Genomic DNA, 21,124 nt, shown 5'->3' with positions numbered 1-21,124 from the left:
GTATTGTTCTTTTGGCAACTACAGGCCTTCTATCGTGTTTAGTTGGCTATATTTTGTTTCCAATTTTTTTAATGGTTCGAAGAAGTGAACCCATGTTTCGTCTTCAGTGACAATGTTTGCAAATTGTCTTTTATTGAATTTGGGAAACATTTTGAGCACTTGCTTAGCGGTTTGTACTCTTACCCGTTTTTGGTCATCTGTCAATATACGCGTTATCCATCTCGAAGAAATCTTTCGTATTTTCAAAATACGCTTTAAAATGAAATGCGATAGCGATATGCCAACAGCTTTGGCAATATCACGAATCGTGTACCTGCCATCACTTTCAATTATTTCTATGACTTTTGAGACGTTTGCATTGCCTGTTACAGTCACAGGTTGGCCAGATTTTTCTGCATCTTTGACGGACTCCATGCCAGTCAGAAATTTCGTTCTCCACCTACGAGCTTTCTCATAAGATACCTCATCAGATCCATAAACTTCCCACAAATCAGTAAAAATTTGCATTACACAATGACCGAGTTTTGTGCGAATTTTATATAAGCTCTGATTTCATCAATATTCTCAACCTGTTTCCCAACCATTTTTACAACAGTGGTCAACGACTGGCTCTATTGAAATGACTATAAGTTCAAAACTACGTGAAACTGAAGGTTTTTGTTTATATCGTTGGAAAGATGTTGAGTAAAGCAATTCAAGAGTATCGTCATTTACGAAATCGTGCAAAGCGTTATCGCGCTGTGGTACAATACACATTACATATCGAACAGTCCTCATACTTTAAGTTCCTCGGGTGCTTGAAGGCAGCCAATGGAGGTAGCATAAAGACCTCTGCTTTTCTTTAGTTGGAATAAATAATCAGGAGGTTATTTTTTAGAACATCGTTGAGGTTTCTAAGGACAGGATTGTATGTGATTACTAGTGGAACCCTGCTGCTATGGTCATAATAATATCATAATGGATAGGGGCATAAACGGTATTTGAAGTAACAAGTTGGTTCAAGTCTTCCCATGAATATATTGGCATAAAATGGGACCATTTTAGTGCCCTTATTTGTGCCATTGACTTGTAGGTAATGTTTTCCATTAAACATGAAATTGTAACACTTGAGAACGTGTTCAAGGAGCTTGGCGGGGGACTCAGTAGAAGGAATTTATAAAGATCTCCTGTCCCAGATTTTTAAACTGGCCTCAATACCCTCATTGTGCGGAATATTAGTGAACAATGATGTAGCGTCAATAATCACGAGGAGTGTATGATCTGTAAAATCAGTTGAGGAAGTCTTGTTTATGTAGTCTGTGGTGTCTTTGAGATGGGATGGCAAGTTATCTACAAGCTGACGCACATTTATATCAATATATTCAGAATTTTTTTTGGAAAAAATTTACTTGTCCACTCTTATTTTTCGTTGACCTCATGCGGCCTCATGTGGCATGGGCCAAAGATTCAGGCCTACGGAACTTGTCACCTAACAGTGTAGTAACAGCGTGCTAGACCGCTCGACCATCTCAGCAAGTTGGAAACCTTGCTTTTGATTGCGATGGAATTATCGCGGCGCTACCACACACGGTCATTGAGAAAGAGAATGAGATATAGCTATTATATGATTATAAATATCTTATTATTTTATATGCCCCTTTTACTGTACAAAAATATGATACTGTAAAAATAACATTCCTAGAGCTAAACTAATATTAATTCTTTGTGGAAGTCTAAATATAAAATTTATTGTTGGTTCAATTAAAGAGATACTTTTCTCAGTGGGAGAATTTGTAAATAAAGTGGTCGGATGGAGCACTTGGGGTAAGAAATACAAGTAAACGGCATTAGCATGATGAAAAGTGTGGTAAAAATACTGGTTTAACTAAGCAAACTTCCATTCTACTAGTTCCACTGAACTCTTTTTTGGCAAACTTGAGTATGCAACCATTAAAACTGTTACTACATGCTAACGTTTAAAAAAATATTCGGCGACATAATTTATGATCAGAGTGTGTACTACGACCCGAACTCAAGTTTATTTGGAAAGGCCAAGACCACAGGCATCGTAAGTGTAAATGTTTTATTGTCAGGTCCATGAGATTGTAATGGAGAAACATTAGGAAGCTCGCATAGCACAAGTTAGGTTTTGGAATTAAATGTGTAATTTTGAGGAAACTCACTTGGTCAGGGTCAAATTTATCAGGGATTAGAAATGTATTCTTGTTTGGCCGATAGTTTTACAAGTTCTTTCTTTAAATGGCATATAAAATTAGGTTATAATAAGAATATTTGTCATGAAAGGTAGGTTATGGTCAGAATGTTCGTCATAAATCTGACCAATCGTCATTAAGACAAGGGTATTAGTAGTCCGAAATATCTGACGTTTTCCAGGCTTTTTCACGATTTTGATATTTTACGTGCCAGGAAAACGTCAGAACCGGCGCCATTACGAAAACTGGGAATTCGCCGCCTCCAACCAGAGGCGGCATTCTCGGGTTGATTTTCGGTACTTGCAAAGCGAATGAAATGTCAAACTCACAATTTGTCAATAGTACAATGCTTTTAGTACTCACCAACATCGTTTTTATGGTTTGTTTATGAAATACACAATCCGATGTAAACATTTTATCTGACTGTCGAGATTTGTTATCATTTCGTGCATTTTAAATTCTTTCAAGTCCCGTATCGAAATGATGAGCGATGTTTTCTTTTCATCGATATTGGTGAGTACTAGAAGTATTGTGCTATTGATAAATTGTGAAAACGGCATTTAATTCGGTTTCCAGGTATCGAAAATCAACTCCGATTGGAGACGGCGAAATTTCCAGTTTTCGTAATGGCGCCGGTTCTGACGTTTTCCTGGCACGTAAAATATCAAAATCGTGAAAAAGCCTGGAAAACGTCAGATATTTCGGACTAGGGTATTAGTAGGTCAACGGAATAATAACATGAACAGGACAAAAGGAGTGAATGATTCAGAACTAATATGGGCAGGAGAACATTCCAACGTTCATAAATTCAAATTCAGGGACTCTTATTCTAGAAGAATATTATGTAGTGATTGTAATGATATGGGACATATCATAGAAGTGACAAAAACTACATTTGTTTGAGAAACAAGTTAATTTACCAGGATTTTTAAATTAATTGTGTTTAAAGCGTAATTATGGAAATAAAAAGGTTACAGGAATTCATATTGTTGAACATAAATAATTAAATCGTCGATCATTTGCCAACATGTTTATGGAACCTAGGGCCAACGTTGGTCCAACATTATTCTTAGTTTTAAAAAACATTGAACCAACATTAGGCCAACATGAAATTGTATATGGGGCCACTGTTGGGCCAATGCCAGATAACCAACCGTCGAATGTTGGCCCAGCGTTGAGCCAACTTGTTGGTTGAACGTTGGGCCGATGAGCAAGATGACGTTGGGCCAAAGCATAAAACTGACAGTGGGCCAACGTAATTTTCACTGTTGGGCTTGCGTTGGCCCAACATAAGCTTGCTATCTGGGGTACGGAATTTGAAATTCTGGTCTGGTCTTGACAAGGTCAACTTCATTTAAATTCTATCTGGACGACAGTAGGAGAGTTTCTCTCCCCTCCTCTCTCTCCCCCCCCCCCCTTATATAAAATATGTTGTGATAACATCTCAACGAACTTATAATAGAACGCCCACTTTCTTGTTTTTATGGGACTAGCTAGGATATCAGATCAACGCGTTAATTTTCAGAAGAGAGCTATATATAAAAGTGGCATTGTTAACTTACCTCACTACCATTGTCTATTTTTCTCACTTAAATACTTTTCATTTTTTGTTACATGGTAGTATGACATGTTTGGTGAATCAATAAATGAATTTGAAATATTGTATGACTTAATTGTCACTGCCTCTCATTATCATAGGACATAAATCGTCACTCGTTCTCTCTTGTGCTAAAGACAAGCTTTCTCACAGCAATTACGTTTGTTATACATTGATTGTAAATTATCAGAAGGAAACAGATTAATATAAGCTCATCAAACTTACGAATCCTAGCTATTTATATATTTATGCTATATTTATACCAGCCTCTATTCTAATAAAATATTATTTACACCAAATGAGCATTGTCACTTTCTTATGTGTCGTTTGATGTCGGAATGGACCTCTATTGTAATCTGGGATTGACGACAAACTTATAGCAGATGTCAACAACTTCGGAGTTACCTACGTCATTAGGACGTTCTACCATTGTTGAGAATATAAAAGGTTATTCCCTTCAAAAACAGGAAAATTATTTCTAAGCTTGTTAAACATAGTAGTAAAAACCTAAGATGCCTGTAGATACAGAAACATGAATCCTTCATCAAGTATTAATGTTAGCATTATTCAAAGCATGAATTTCATATACATGGCTGAAAAAGAATGCCATAACTTTCAAAACTGTAAAAGAGTCTGATAATCTCATGTACTTAGGAAAGATCAAAAGTTTAACTAATTCTTAGCATATCCGTAAATTAATTTAAGAAGACGTGTTTACGGTATTAGTTATTTTCTTCTAGCAGAATGCATTAATTTATTTGAATGTTTGATCCTTGATTTGTAAGTGAAAAAATACACAAGAAGCGAAGATTTGGACACCATAAATTTTACAAACTCGGGTGAAAAGCACGAAATTTCCCAAACTTGCCTCAGATGTAATTTAAACAGAAGTTGACTTTGTCCGCAAGACCTTGACTTGGATCGTAGTAAAACATTATAATATGTTGCTTGTTCCAAATTAACTTACCTTGGTGTCAGTTGAGTTTCTCCATTGAAAAGGCCAGACCATATTATCAAATCCCTTTGACCATGACCTTTCCTGATGAGGATGGATCAGATTCATGACAAATGTTCTGATTACCTTCATGCCAATACAAGAACGAAATCTTCAGGATCTTACTTTGCAGAACTATTGGTTACACTCCTTATATATCCCTGTAAATTTGATCTTGTCCAAATAAGCACATAACCTAATTTATATAAAAATAAAAAAAGAAGTCTTAAGAATTTTATTTTGTAAAACTAACGAAAACAAATGTAATTGTATCAATCATGCTTGTTATTTGTGATGCTGAAAGGGCCCTGATTTGGAAATAATAAAGAATCTACATGTATCTATGTAACAACTATGCATTTCTAAGTATAGAACTGTAATGTATGCATTACAGTTGAATTTTCTCACGAAATACTATTAATATAACATATGATAATTTAAAATTTCAGCATCATTGACAGTTGCTGTGAATTAAAAAAAGATTTTGTGTAGACTTTAAATTATGTGACTTTTTAAAATTAGAATTAATGTATGTCTGTCGGTTTTGTATTCTGCATGCCTGTCAACTATTACATGTAGTACTGAATCCCATATTCTATTATCGAATAAAAATGCTGGTGTTCTGTTGAAATATTATAAAAGACTAACACATTTATCTAAGAAATGCAACTCATAAATAGATATGAAAGGACTATACAAATTCAATCAATCGAATTTTCCCATTGTTTTCTATGCTTTCATCTTATTTTTGATTCACGATACTGTGTGATGAAGGGTACGTTGTTTGATTGCATTAGAGAATATCGAAGATCTGATACAATTCCCTCATTATTTCCGCAACAGTTCACCTCCATCACTATATCTTGAACAAAATAAATCTTTAATACTAAAAGAAAAGGGATCATATGTCAATCACAAAGAAACAGAGGATTTTTTTTGTTAATTCTTCCGGTTCTACCAAACAGTAAAACTACAGGTATCTTTATTCAAATCACAACAATCCGTAAATAAAATATAAATTTTGCTAGAACTCTTCTTTTTGTTTTTGTACATATGATTTCTCAGGTAAGAATCAGAGCAACGAACTGTACTGTGAAAGCTGCATTCAAATGTAGTCTGACAATGACAGCACAACGAAAAAGTTAAACTGCTTGTACAGCCAAAATCATGTTATATTCGTAATTTGTTATCACCAGTCATTACATACCACTTATATATACATTGTCTTTAGTTTGTTTGTAAAGCTCATTAATTGAATTGTATTTTAGAGGAATGGGATTTAATTCTACGAGTGGTAATCCAACTTATACCTATAGCTCACTTTCTAAGGAAGAAATTCTTCAAAATCATTTGTCAGTATCAAATATTTTAATATTCCCAACAACCAAAATGAATTTGAATTACCATACATAAACTGGTTTCCAAAACTACATAGAAATCCTTACAAACGATGATATATAGCGGGTTCCAGTAAATGTTCAACCAAGTCTCTTTCTTTACTTCTCACTAAAATATTAACAAGAGTGAAGGAGAAACTTCAGGAGTACTGTGCAACAATATATTCGAGAAGTGGTGTAACTCAGATGTGGATTCTTGAAAATTCCAGGGAACTTTTGAAAAATTTGAAATCATAAAATTTTATCAAAATCAATAGCATCAAAACTTGTGACTTTTTAACTCTATAAACAACCATTTCCCACGATAAATAAAAGTCCAGGCTTTTTGGCATCATTGAAAGCTACTTTTTCGATAAAAATGGAACTCATAAATTTACTTACCTTGTCATTGGTCATTTGCAAAATTATTTTGTTAAAAAACATTCTGATTGTACAAATAAGCACTCTGAAGTTGATAAAAAGATGCTTGAGTTTCTGATTGAAAATATCTATTTGGTTTCTGGAGACCAGGTCTTCCAACAATCTGTTGGAATTCCCAAGGGCACCAATTGGCCCCTTTATTAGCAGACCTATTTTGTATTCATATGAAGCAGAATTTATTCAAAATCTTATACAGAAGAAGAAGAAGAAGAAGAAGAAGAAAACACGTGCTGTGGCCTATATCCCAGTGAGCTTGAAATAAAAGATACCACAGAGTCTGACACATCTGTTTCATATTTGGATATTCTACTAGAAAAAGACGTTAATGGTAACCTAACAACTACAGAGTAAGCTTTATGATAAACGTGATGACTTTAACTTTTCAATCGTCAACTTCCCTCACTTATGCAACAATATACCATTATCATCTGCATACGATGTTTATATCTCTCAGTTGATTCGATACGCAAAAGCATGCTCTACGTGTGAATAATTTCTAAAACGAGGTAAGTTATTGACAAACAAGTTGATGGAACAAGAATATCAACAGTCTCGTTAAAAGTCGTCGATTCGTACTTGTCAGCAAATGCAATCTATCATTAAGTCAACTGCTGACTGGTGTTTTTCGTACTAATTGTTAGGCCATTATTTACACACTGAATTGTCTACGGATTTTTCAGTTATTTACCGATCATGACAAGGAGCACACGGCGGGTGTGACCGGTCGGCAGGGGATGTTCACTTCTTTATGGAACTTAATCCCTTAAATGGACTTTTGATTGATTGATTATTATTGTTTAACGCCGAGTCGGCAATATTTCAGCCATATTTCGGCGATAATGGACTTTTGAGCTTAAATACTGTTCGTTATCTCCAAATATTTCATTTAAAAATGTTAAATTGTAATATCCATTTTTTAAAAAAAAAAAAAAAAAAAGCATTAATGTATAAATGTAAAAATAATGATAGATTGTAAAATCCATAATTTGTTACATCACCAGTTATCAGAAACCAAATCATATCGTTATATCTTTAAGTTGTTATCTTTATTTCTTACACACCATTTATATATCTAAAAAAAAACCCTCATATTTTAATATTTATAATTTGTTTTTGTTAGGCATTACGAGGGTAGTTTAAAAAGTAATGCAAAAGGTCATCGAAAGCTAAGAAAAGAAAGTAAAACAGTTTCTTTATATTCTGAATCCCTCAACGCATTCCCTGCATTACACATGTCTTAAAGTTACATAAAGAGTCAAAATCATGTGTTTCTTAAAAGATAATTGTATCGTAAAACAAAAAGATTTGTGTGAAATATGAATAAAGGGAAGTTTTGACAACTCAACTGCAATGTAAAGCAAGAAAAGAACTGCAAAATGTAAGTGCCGGAAAAGCAAAGGTTGTATCTTGTAAACTTGTAAACAACATTGAATTGGAGCAAGCAAAAGTGAGGAATAAGTTCTGATCATCTTTATTGAAGATTGTATCAAAATCCTCGGCCATCCGACATTTATATCTATGGAATTGACACCATGGTAAATTCTTCAACTTTTCTGCGCATGCGTACAATAAAGAGGAAGAAGTGAAGCAGTATTTTTGTGTTGGGGCAAACAAAAATTATGTTTACTTTTATTTTTCTCCATAAAAGTAGATTTTTTAGGTTCTGAAACCTGTAATTTTCTGAAACCTAATATCTTCAAGAATTGAACAAAATTTGCATGTGTCATTTAAAAAATTCTACTTTGTCAATTTCCCCCCTTTTCCGTCACGGTGTCTCTTTAAGTATTTGTACCTATGAACAGAACAACTCAGTATATTCTTTCTTAGGGATATTCAAAAGACTAATGGATAGCACTCCCCATACCTGGTCCTTTCTTTAGGTGTAGGTACATGTATTACGGCACCTCTCTAGTCCAAAGAAAACCTAGCTGTTTGGAGTTCTGGCTTTTCCGTGCAATGATAGGACGACAACTTCCTCTCTGATTCCACATTTTGTTATTGATCTTCCTTTTGGGCTATCAAAAGTGCATCTATGTTCTATATCAACTAATTTTATCATACTTTCTTTTCATTTTGATTTTATAAAGACCATCGGCACATTAACGCGTGTTTTCTATTAGGCATCTGTAAGGAAATAAGATACCCATCCCTGTTATGGTGATGAAATGTTAAGTGTCTCTGCAATGTTTTTCATTGTAATTCACTGTAATTCATTGTAAGTCCTCACTTGATTATGTCACCGTAATAAGTTGCAGCTGGTCGGAGTTCAACGAGCAATGTCACTTTTCGACTTGACTGACTTTGGACACATGTGGGCAACAAATCAGCATTGAATGATTACGTGTCTCTCCTCTCTTTGAATCTTTTTTTTGGCATTTAAAACGGGTACTCTGGGCGCATTTTATTCGTCTGTGGCCTGTTTAAGCATTTTCTAGGTATTTGCCAGATTTTTCAGGGCAAAACTTTATAGAATGTGGGAAAATGATATCTCTCCCCCTTCTGGTATTATTAGCTCACCTGAGCTGAAAGCTCAAGTGAGCTTTTCTGATCACATTTTGTCCGGCGTCCGTCTGTCTGTCTGTAAACTTTTCACATTTTCAACTTATTCTCAAGAACCACTGGGCCAATTTCAACCAACCTTGGCACAAAGTATCCTTGGGTAAAGGGGATACAAGTTTGTTCAAATGAAGGGCCACGCCCTCTTTCAAGGGGAGATAATTAGGAATTAGTGAAAAAATAATGGCATCATTTAAAAATCTTCTTCTCAAGAACCACAGGGTCAGGAAAGATGAAACTCATATGGAAGCATCCTCAGGTAGTGTACATTCAAGTTTGTTCAAATCATGACCCCCGGGGGTAGGGCGGGGCCACAATGGAGGATCAAAGTTCTACATAGAAATATATAGGAAAAATCATTAAAAATCTTCTTCTCAAGAAGAGCAAAGTCATGATGAGTCATATTTATATGGAAGCATCCTCAGGTAGTGTAGATTCAAGTTTGTTCAAACCATGACCCGTGGGGGTAGGGCGGGGCCACAATGGAGGATCAAAGTTTTACATAGAAATATATAGGAAAAATCTCTAAAAATCTTCTTCTCAAGAAGAGCAAAGCCATGATGAGTCATGTTTATATGGAAGCATCCTCAGGTAGTGTACATTCAAGTTTGTTCAAATCAAGACCCCTGGGGGTAGGGTGGGGCCACAATGGAGGATCCAAGTTTTACATAGAAATATATAGGAAAAATCTTTAAAAATCTTCTTTTCAAGAACAGCAAAGCCCTGATTGATCATATTTATTTGGAAGCATCCTCAGGTAGTGTAGATTCAAGTTTGTTCAAACCATGACCCGTGGGGGTAGGGCGGGGCCACAATGGAGGATCAAAGTTTTACATAGAAATATATAGGAAAAATCTCTAAAAATCTTCTTCTCAAGAAGAGCAAAGCCATGATGAGTCATATTTATATGGAAGCATCCTCAGGTAGTGTAGATTCAAGTTAGTTCAAATCATGACCCCTGGGGGTAGGGCGGGGCCGCAATGGATTATTAAAGTTTTACATAGAAATATATAGGAAAAATCTTCTTCTCAGGAACAACAAAGCCCAGATTGGTCATATTTATACGGAAGCATCCTCAGGTAGTGTAGATTCAAATTTTATTCAAATCATGACCCCCGGGGGGTAGGGCTGGGCCACAATGGAGGATCAAAGTTTTACATAGAAATGTATAGGAAAAATTTAAAAAATCTTCTTCCCAGGAACAGCAAAGCCCTAATTGATCATATTTATTTGGAAGTATCCTCAGGTAGTGTAGATTCTATTTTGTTCAAATCATGACCCTCGTGGGTAGGGTGGGTCCACAATGGAGGATCAAAGTCTTAAATAGAAATATATAGGAAAATATCTTCTTCTGAAGAACTGCAAACCATGATTAGTCATTTTGATATGGAAGCATCCTCAGGTAGTGTAGATTCTATTTTGTTCAAATGATGACCCCCAGGGGTAGGGTGGGGCCCAATGGGGGATCGAAAGTTTTTACATAAGAACATATAAAGAAAATATTTCTTCTCAAGAACAGAAAAGCTATGTTTAGTCATATTGATATGGAAGCATCCTCAGGTAGTGTAGATTCAAGTTTGTTCAAATGATGACCCCTGGGATAGGGAGGAGCCACAATGGGGGATCAAATTTTTACAAAGGAATACATGGGAATTTTTTTTTAAAATCTTCTTAAGTACAACAAAGCCATTTGTTATATTGACATGGAAGCATCATCAGGTTGTTAAGAATTCAAGCCCCCCCCCCCCCACCCCCGGTAATCTTTTCAATACTGAACTGATTTGTGCTTTTGCCTAGTCAATGTGCTCAGGTGAGCGATGTGGCCCATGGGCCTCTTGTTTTTAATCCTTTAATTAGTTTGGGCAATCTATATAAAATTTAATATAAGATTACATAGAACTCACAGAATGTAAAAATTGCAAATTTTACGAAACAATTGTGTCACACCACTCGAGAGTTTCTGAAAGATATTGGAATGGGCGACCAGAGAACTACAGTGCCACCTATTGAAAAAAATGTAAATCTATATTGCGCACAAAAAAGTGCACAGTTTCTCGATTTTATTTTCTGCGTATATTTAAGGCTGCCATCTCAAAATATTACTAATTTCAGGACCACTAAAAAGATATGAAAACCATTAGCTTTAGTAACATCTCTTCCCCACGTAAGGGGGCAATGCGTTCAACTCTATTTCTTTAATCTCACAGGGTGTTCCATATATTTTCTCCGCACCAAACTTTTTTGCGCATTTATGTGATTTTTTGTATAAATTCTTTTCAGCCAAATATATACGATACTACTGTGCCTTAAGTGAATCTAGTCTAGACTGCTGGTCTTCCATAGAACGTGTAGAGAATTAGGTGTCGCAATAAAGGGCCCATCGCTTAAAAACGCGCTTGAGTGAAACGTGTTTTGTTCAGGGAAAAACACAAGTATCAACGGAAGTAAGGTATATATATTATATTGCCTTATGGCAAAGAACTTATCGATTACTCTTTTTTATACTTTTGAAATTAAAATATGAAAAGGACGCATGGAACCACGGTTTAAGATTATGATTACATGGAGATTTAAAATAATTAAATATACGGAAGCTCAATGGAGTAATCAAAACATAAACTTTAACACGGGTCATGTACACGAATAATTTTACACTTAATCTGTTTATTGGCTTTACTACATAGAATTGCTTAAAAATTTCAAACATATTGATTAATGTCATACAGATGTATATGTACAGAGTTGTAATTAATAAAAATGCAAACTTGTGAGATATTGTAGATATGGTATAATTATTTGTGTATTGATTAAAACTTACTTTGTTAGAGAAAGGAAATTATCATCATTATTATCATTTTTTGTGCTTATCGTGAAATGATGAAATAAGATGCGCAAATATAGCAAACAAAAACCAATATCCCGGCCGACTGCCAACGAATTGTATGTACAGTCGCAGTGCTATTCTAATCTTGTTTTAATTTAATTTTTTTTTTATTTTTGAGTGAACCCCCCCCCCCCCCGAATTTTTATATAGGGTAAATTAAAATATATTGTAGAGTACGTCTGTGGTTATAATTCAAACGAAATTACATGTATATACAGTCATGTAGTTCAACTAATATATTTGTTGTTTTTTTAGATGTTTGTACAGATCGCTCTGATCCTGTTTGTATTGTTTATATTTTACATTGGATTTGAATGGAGAGGTAAAAAACTTATCTACATTGAAGGGCAAGGAGTATTCATCACAGGCTGTGATACAGGTATACCTCCCCAGCAGTAAAAACTGGTATTAAACGACAGACGTGCGTATTTTAGATTTCTGTTATATGTCTATTCCATGAACTTGTGTTGGATATAAAATTGTACATGTATCAAGGGGTCGTGAAAACACTCTGTACAATTTCGTAATATGAAAAATAAAATGCATTGCATAATATGTTGACGGTGCGACCGTTTGGGCGGGCGCAGATAGCTATTCAGATTTAGTACGTCTAGACTGACGTCACATGACATTGCATGTAAGTTGCATTACCAAAACCGAAGCCTGAACAGTGCTAATTTTAAATGAAGAACGTTTAATCTGCTATTTATCTGCAATATTCTTAAAATCAAGGTGAGTTTATTTCTTGTTGAATTTTTGTTGTTTCTGCGAGAACGTAGTTTGCGGCGAGATGCAATAAGTCACCGCGAGCTCTTAAAGCAACACCTGGGCGAAGAGAAAATTCGGACTTTGCACATTGATCTAAATGAATTTTTTCCCGCAGTAACCTGTGGTCCCATAATGCTTTGCGAATTGCATCTCGCCGCAAGCTACGTTCTCGCGGTTCCAAGAAGTTTCAAAAAGAAAAAAAAATATAAACTCACCTTGATTTAATGGATATATTGATAGCAGATAAATAGTAAATAATTAAACGTCCTTAATTAAAATTAGCACTGTTCAGACTTTGTTTTGGTAATACAACTTACATACAACGTCATGTGACGTCAGAGTCTAGACGTGCCAAATGTCACGTGCGGTTTGAAGAGCTCCCAATCTAAAGCAGCACTCGGCACACCTCGGCCGATTCGTACCTCATCTAAGGTGACGGAATCAGCCGAGGTTTGCCGAATGCTAAAGCAGAACTGAAAAGGTATCTTTTCAGTATCTGCGCTCGCCCTAACGGTCGCACCGTCACCATATTAGCGAGCGGAAGCGCCGCTCGTCACTGCGAGCTCTAATGACAACGCCTGTGCGAAGAGAAAATTCGGACTACTGCACATTCATTCAATAGAATTTTATGACGCAGTAACTCTGGACCCACAATGCAACGCTTGTTGTTCTCGCTGCTAACTTCGTTCGCGCGGTAATAACTAAAAATTCACAAAAAATAAACTCACCTTAATTTAATGGATATTGCATACAGATAGTAGATTAAACGTTCTTTGTTAAAATTTTGCACTTTTTCAAACTTTTATGTAAATGCAGCTAACATACAACGTCATGTGACGTCACAGTCTAGACCCAAATGTCTCGTGCTGTTTGAAAAGGCGAATCTTAAAATTAAGTGACCAATGCGCTCGCCCCAACAGTCGCACCGTCAATATATTACAATGTCATGTACATGTCAATTTTGAATTTACCCGATGGCAGTAAATACAAAATTTACAACATTAAACCGATACATATAAAGTTTTAAATGCAAGCCTTTTTTTTTTTGCTCTACTGGTCAGACACCAGAAGAAGATCTTATGCGATAGTAAGGTGTCCATCGTTCGTCCGTCTGTCTGTAAACTATTTTTATGCCCCCGGATCGAAAGATCCCGGGGATATATTGTTTTTGTCCTGTCTGTCTGTTTGTCTGTTTGTCTGTCTGTCTGTTGTCAACTTTAACCTTGCCCATAACTTTTGATTGGTTGGAGCTATGACTTTCATATTTCACATGTGTATTCCTTGTGACAAGATCTTTCTTGGGTACCATCATATTTGACCTTTTGACCTTGGAGTTTGACCCACTTTTGCAAAATTTTATGAGACTTTAACCTTGGCCATAACTTCTGAACAGTTGGTGCTTAGGGTTTCCTTCACATGTGTATTCTTTGTGACAAGGCCTTCCTTTGGATACCAACAACTTTGACCTTTTGACCTTGGAGTTTGACCTACTTTTGAAAAACTTTAACCTTGGCCATAACTTTTGAACAGTTGGTGCTTGGGGTTTCAAGCTTCACATGTGTATTCCTTGTGACAAGACCTTCCTCTGGATATCAACCTCTTTGACCCTTCGACCTTGACCTAGGAGTTTGACCTACTTTTGAAAAACTTTAACCTTGGCCATAACTTTTGAATGGTTGGTGCTAGGGCTTTCATACTTCACATATGTAATCCTTGTGACAAGACCTTCCTTTAGATACCAACAACTTTGACCTTGACCTTGATGTTTTACTTACTTTTAGAAAACTTTAACCTTTGCCATAACTTTTGAACAGTTGCAGCTAGGGCTTTCAAATTTCACAGGTATATTCCTCGAGACAAGACCTGTCTTTAGGTACCAACATTTCTTATCTTTTGGCCTGGATTTTGACTTGTATTTGAGAAACTTTAACCTTCGCCATAAGCTGCCATACGGGGGCATCAGTGTTTCACAAACACATCTTGTTCATAATGTTACTCAAACAGATTTGGTTTGATTTTCAAGTTATATTGAAATCAGACCAAAACCGTACTTGGTACATAAGTAAAGGACAATGACATACATAATTCTCTTGATCGATTCTGAATTCGATAAACAGTGCTGTCTTGGTTACTAAAAATAGAATTTTCTCTGATATACTTCCAAATTGCTACTCCTCCTACGGTTTTGGTCTGATTTCAATATAACTTGGCACACAAGTAGACTACACTAAGATACATAATTCTTTTTATTGTTTTTTGATTTCAATAAACAGTGTTGCCATGGTTACTAAAAATAGAGATTTCTGTGAAATACATTCAAAACCCTACTCCTCCTACAGATTTTGCGTCATTGACCGAAACCTTAAAATTAAAAAAGAAACATAATTGTTCGAATTATTGTTGACATTAAATTAAACTACAATTTCAGGATTTGGACACGAGGTTGTGAAACGACTTGATAAGTTAGGGTTTACTGTGTTTGCTGGTTGTCTTAATCCCGATGGTGAGGGAGCCACGGCACTGAAAACTAGCTGCTCAGAAAACGTCCATATTGTTAAGATAGATGTCACAAAACCAGACGACATCCGCCGGGCACGTGCTTATGTGGAAAAAGTACATGAAGAGACCGGATGTGGTGAGTTCTTTTTTCTTTTGATATCTCAGCAATCCTGGCAAGCTCGACTGAAATATCCATGGATTTTTTTGGAGCAGATTTTTTTCAAATACTTCTATGCCCTATGTCAATCCGAGGTGCATGGAGGATGCCTCTAGTGTGTTTCATTGTACCAGTCAAGGTTTCAGATGCTACAATTTCAGCTAAAGAATGTTTTTGGAGCAGGTTAGAGTTTTTAGAGCAGGTTAAAGTTTTTGGAGCAAGTTTTTGTTTCCAAGTAACTATAAGTCTTATGTTGACCAAACTTGTATGGATGATACATCCACAGGGGCTTGCTCCCGGCGTGTAATAATTATTTATTTAAAAAAAATCATATACGGTAATACTAAAACAGTTTTAGTATTACTGTATATGATTTTTTAATACATAATTATTACACGCCGGGAGCAAGCCCCTGTGATACATCTAAAGATGCACACTACCAGGCTTGATTCGGATGCTGGATCTTACCTACATTTTACGGATGAGTGACCAGGTTTAAGTTTTTTGGATCAGATCTCATTTCCGAGTAACTATAAGCCCTATATTGACCAAACTTGTATGGATGATACATCTAAGGATGCAACCTACTGGACTTGCTTCGGATGCTTGATCTGATCTACATTTTCCGGATGAGTGACCAGGTTAAAGGTTTTGGAGCAGGTCTCATTTCCGAGGAACTATAAGCCCTATATTGACCAAACTTGCATGGACGATACATCTAAGGATGCACACTACTGGACTTGCTTCGGATGCTGGATCTGACCTTCATTTTCCGGATTAGTGACCAGGTTTTTTTTTTTATTAAATTTATATTATTATATATTAGTGACCAGGTTAAAGATTGGAGCAGGTCCATTGCAAGAAACTATAAAACCTATCTGAACCAAACTTGCCTGGATGATGCATCAAGGGAAGAACACTTTCAAACTTGCTTCGGATGCTGGATTCGACCTACATTTTCTGGATGAGTGACTACTTAAAAGTTTTTAGATAAGTCTATTCCCAAGTAACTGCAAGCCCTATCTGACCAAAATTGCATAAATGTTGCATCTAGGGATGCACACTACTAGATTATTAGTTAAGTGTGGGACTTTGGCTTACTTAAAGACAGCATTCGTTGAGGTGAGCTCTATAATCTCTGATTACTTATGTTTAATATTTATGGACCAGAATGCCGATTATCCACATTATTTATCCCATACCATTTTTACGTTTCTCAATGCATTGCAGTACGCCACCATTTCACCTTGATATTGATAAATGAAACTGTGATTGTTAGCATATCTCATTGAAAAGCAATTTTGCAATATATCTCATTGTAATAAAAAAATTAAAGATTGTTGGAAAATCTCTCTTTATACTAAGGAAGGATATTCAAAATATCATTGTAGTGGCTAGACTATATTAAGCTTTAAGATTGTCAAAATGTCTCGCTGAATTGATGATTAATGCTATAACAACATTTATATATAGTGACAGTGAGATTTAGGATAGTAGCAATATTCTTACATGTAACAGAGACACTGTAGATTTCTTGTCTAATTGTCAGTACAACCGGTGAATTATACTTGGGCCTTAAGATGAAGATTTACTTTTGCAATTTGTTTCATTTTTCATGAGGTTTGAATTTTGATTTAAATATTAATAGGAAGAATTCAATTATATATAACCTTACAATATGAAGTTGGTGAGATTTTAGAACAATGTGAAAATTTGAGACTGTCACAATGTATCAATGTGTTTATCAGTATTAAAGACTCTAGGATTATCTCAGTATATCTTACTGTGTTTAGAACACTAAAATCGTCACAATATATCATTGTCTGTTAGTGTAATTTCTGTATTTTAGGACTATGGGGGATTGTAAACAATGCTGGAATAGATCTGTATGGCGATGTGGAGTTGCTGACCATGGATTTATACAGACGAGTAATGGACGTAAACCTCTTTGGAATGATTAACGTCACCAAGATATTCTTACCTTTGATAAGAAAATCTAAAGGTCATTAGTTTCTTTAGAAGCAACGAAATTGGCTTTAAGCATTCTTAATATTGACAATATCTGGTCCCATTAATCAACAGCGATTCATCAAAACTAAGACATTATTATTATTATAAACATACTGAATCTAGCGTAATGTTGTTCAGTATTATTTACTGTGGAGTATGTTATCGTATAGCTGCATGATTATTTTCATTTTCTGATTACAATAGGATATGAACTGAATTTAAAAACTTGACTAGAATCTCCTACACATTATCAATTATTATACTGATGAATGGAAAAGTCAAATTTCTACCATTTTTCTTTTATCTATCTATTTGTTTTCGAAACTTAAAATGTGTTCAGACGTTGTGAACATCCTCTTAATTACTGGGTAACCAACTTGTTAGTTAAAAACTAAAATATTAATCAATAAAAGGGGGTAAATGTAATCTTACATCCAGAAGAAATTCATGTATAGGAGCAACACTGAGTAATACAGTTCTCTGCTGGCTCCTTTGAGACTTAGTTTATTAATGTTTCCAGGTAGAGTCGTAAATGTGACAAGCGTAAAAGGAAGGATTTACTTCCCTTGTATATCGGCTTACGGAGTTACCAAACATGGTATTGAGACGTTTTCGGATTGTCTTCGTGTTGAGATGGCTAGGTTTGGAGTAAAGGTGTCTCTTATTGAACCTGGGAATTTTAGCACGTGCACTGCCATAGTGAAGGGAGATAATGTAAGAAAACACAAGATATTATTTCAATTCATGTGATCCCTCCTCCACATTGTGAGACTTAGTGTTTGATAATGTGATCGAATTCCTTCTTTTGTAGTACAAACGTCTACTGAGGGACCGAGATGCAATGTGGGAAGCAGCTGATCCGGAAGTGAAAGAAACATACGGTAAAGATTATTTCTTTGCACAATATGAGAGACTTGCCCATTTAACGTCTTCATATCCAGACTGTGACCCAGTATCGGACGCAATAGCAGATGCTTTAGCAAATGAGAATCCGGCTGCCAGATATCTAGTAGCTGGGGGATCTGGTCTCTACGATGAATGTGTAAGTAAATCTTGAGAAATCCCCAAAAATGGTCATTGACAAAGAACCGAGCACCAGTGTCCATGCATTGTAACTGCTCACGTGTTTTATTTATATACTATTGCGAGTTCATGTAAATCATGTATCATATTACATGCACATATTTTGATGCAGGTAAATTTCTTTTTGTTTTCAACATAGATGCTGGCGAGAATAATCAATTTCGTTCCGACATGTGTTATGGACTACCTATGTACGAGATGGGCTCTAAAAGGTTTACCAAAGATCAAAACGCTACAATTAAAAGGAAGCTAAGATGATAATTAAATTTAAATGGATTGCTTCGAATGGTGTACTTGCATAATATAGAAAATGGGAATTGAAATAGTAATAAAATCAGGGGTGTGCAATTACCATCGCCCGACGCCCGGGGCTACCAATTTTAGAGGTCGGGCTATCATAAATCTATACTGCATTAGCCCGTCGGGCTAGTAAATCTAAAACGAAAGTATACACATATTTACATCGACTGAATTGATGTACGAATTAACTTTGTTGTAAAATCATAATCTTTAATTCGTTTTAACCTATATATATATATTGTGTTGCTATCGCCAGTCGTTTCAGTGACAGTTATAGTCGAAGTACCTGACAATAACAAAGCGCAAACCATTATTTGTTTTATTTATTTCAACTTAAATGGTTTTTTTTTTTACCTTTTTGTTATTCTTATACATGTATTGTTTTCGATACTTAATGGGCTAGTGACTGACAACCTCGGGCTAGTAACTTTGTTACTGCCACTAGCCCGACGGGCTATTAACTAATTTTTGTAATTGCACACCCCTGAAAATCATAAATACTATTGTCAGATCTACTGCAAATTTGCTATGCTTTGTTTGCTGTAGCTCTACTGGTGAAGATGAACGAGGTTGTCAAGGTTACTAAAATATATACTTTTTGTGATTTTTTTTAAAAATTGCTATCCCTGCTGTTTTGCTAATTTGTATACAGGTAAATCTAGATTTCACCAAGATATTATACATGATTCTGTTTATCAGTTAGTAATTTCAATGAACGACGTTGTCATGGTTTCTTTAAATAGAAATTTCTGTGTCTTTCAAAGTGATACTCGTGTTGCAGTTTATATCTAATTTTAATAGAATTTTGAATACAAGTAAACTACATTGGGATATCATACCCATTTCTTTATGTTAGTTTTTGATTTCAATAAAGTGTTTTATGGTACTAACTAGAGTGTTTCAAGAAAAGCATGTGTTGCCTGCTTTGTAGCTTCATTAAAGAGGTAAAGAAATCTAAGAGTGGTCAGCTTTTAATTTACTATCATATATCTTAGCATGATAGTTCATGCATTTGCCTGCAAAGAAGAAATGGCATCCATGGATAGTATAAGACTGCGATAGAATCTGATAATCAAAGGAAATATGGTTCCCTAACCCTCAAATGAATAATTAATTTGAAATTATTAGAAATAACTATCTATCATTTTATTATTTCCAGACGATTCTCCAAAAAAGCTTACTGCAATTGTCAGTCTAAACGATACGCAGGCGGATAAAACGTACGCTCAAACGATACATTGTGGAATATTGATCGCGATGTATTTTCATAGTCCAGGCCCGTAGGAAGCAATTTCAGTTTGGGGGGGGGGGGGGCACAGCCAAACATTTTTTAGTTGACAGTTGAAGGGGCACTACCAAAAATTTCCTGACAAGCAAAAGAAAAAAAAAGGTCGTCAACTACCAAAATTTTTCTGACAAGCGAAAAAAAAAAAGAAGGTCATCAGACGTTTTCATTGATGGGGAACAAGCATATAATATCTATGTTTACTATAGTAATCTATATATCGGCAAAATTATTGTGCCCCCCCCCCCGGTTCCTACGGCCATGATAGTATTTAAATATAAGTTTGTGTGCATACAGTTTCAAAAGTCGCAAGTTAAATTAAACTGCCCGGGGTATTTTTTGCAAAGAAGGTCCAAGGTTAAGTGTAATGCTGATCAGTATTTTTCGCAATGTTTTATGGCAAAAAGTGCACATCATGCTAAACTTGCCTGTTAAAAATGTCAAAAGTATGCTGTATATCGGCACTATGAACAATTTTAAAGAGTACATGTAAGTCAAGGGTCACGAGGTCGGTAATCATGGTAATTTACAAAAGCCATAGTGCCAATTAAGCAATATATGTCCAAAATATCAAATCCATACCTCCTACAGTTCTAGAGATATAGGATGTGACAGACAGACAGACAGACAAACGCCGGGTAAAGTGATCCGCAATTGCCGCTCTGCTCTGCAGGTGACACAAAAATACACTTTGACATGGTGTTCCATCAAGTTTTCGTCCGAAATCAACAGATCTTGGTATACAAAAAACATTAGACCAAGATACGTATTCATAAAAATCAGAAAATTTTGTAATTTTTTTTTCAAATGCTTAACTCCTCCTACACTTCTGGTTTGATGTCGATGTGTTGTAAAAATTTATGAAACATTGATTCCCCCTCTGTATGGCCAAGGTTAAAGTCTTTCAAAAATAGGTCAAACTCCAAGGTCATGAGGTCAAAAATGTTGGTATCCAAAGAGGTCTTATCACAAAGAATACGCA

General features: G+C 35.5%; 2 protein-coding genes across 2 annotated transcripts in view; one reads left to right on the top strand and one right to left on the bottom strand.

Annotated features, from left to right (window-relative positions):
* The window catches only part of LOC133190091 (myosin-2 essential light chain-like), a 267,620-nt gene that overhangs the window by 134,185 nt on the left and 112,311 nt on the right, over positions 1–21,124 (bottom strand). The window lies entirely within an intron of this gene.
* Positions 11,416–19,162, top strand: LOC133189953 (D-beta-hydroxybutyrate dehydrogenase, mitochondrial-like). Its single transcript, XM_061325399.1, has 7 exons — positions 11,416–11,605; positions 12,296–12,419; positions 15,237–15,443; positions 17,314–17,466; positions 17,995–18,188; positions 18,286–18,516; positions 18,697–19,162. The coding sequence occupies exons 2-7, from the start codon at positions 12,296–12,298 to the stop codon at positions 18,808–18,810; spliced, it is 1,023 nt and encodes a 340-aa protein (XP_061181383.1). The 5' UTR covers positions 11,416–11,605; the 3' UTR covers positions 18,811–19,162.

This window comes from Saccostrea echinata, unplaced genomic scaffold (genome assembly GCF_033153115.1).
Source record: "Saccostrea echinata isolate AGI-Se365-2 ecotype Australia unplaced genomic scaffold, CSIRO_AGI_Sech_v1 ptg000020l, whole genome shotgun sequence".
NCBI classification, from domain to species: Eukaryota; Metazoa; Mollusca; class Bivalvia; order Ostreida; family Ostreidae; genus Saccostrea; species Saccostrea echinata.
Note: the sequence above shows the minus strand (reverse complement) of the source record. Positions and strands in the feature narration are given on the sequence as shown.

What these genes read in the sequence shown, in the direction of transcription:
- LOC133189953 (XM_061325399.1), top strand. Translation starts at nt 12,296, where the DNA reads ATGTTTGTACAGATCGCTCTGATCCTGTTTGTATTGTTTATATTTTAC. An exon ending in CATCACAGGCTGTGATACAG is followed by an intron (nt 12,420 to 15,236) that starts GTATACCTCCCC and finishes CTACAATTTCAG; the next exon opens with GATTTGGACACGAGGTTGTG. An exon ending in CTGGTCTCTACGATGAATGT is followed by an intron (nt 18,517 to 18,696) that starts GTAAGTAAATCT and finishes TTTTCAACATAG; the next exon opens with ATGCTGGCGAGAATAATCAA.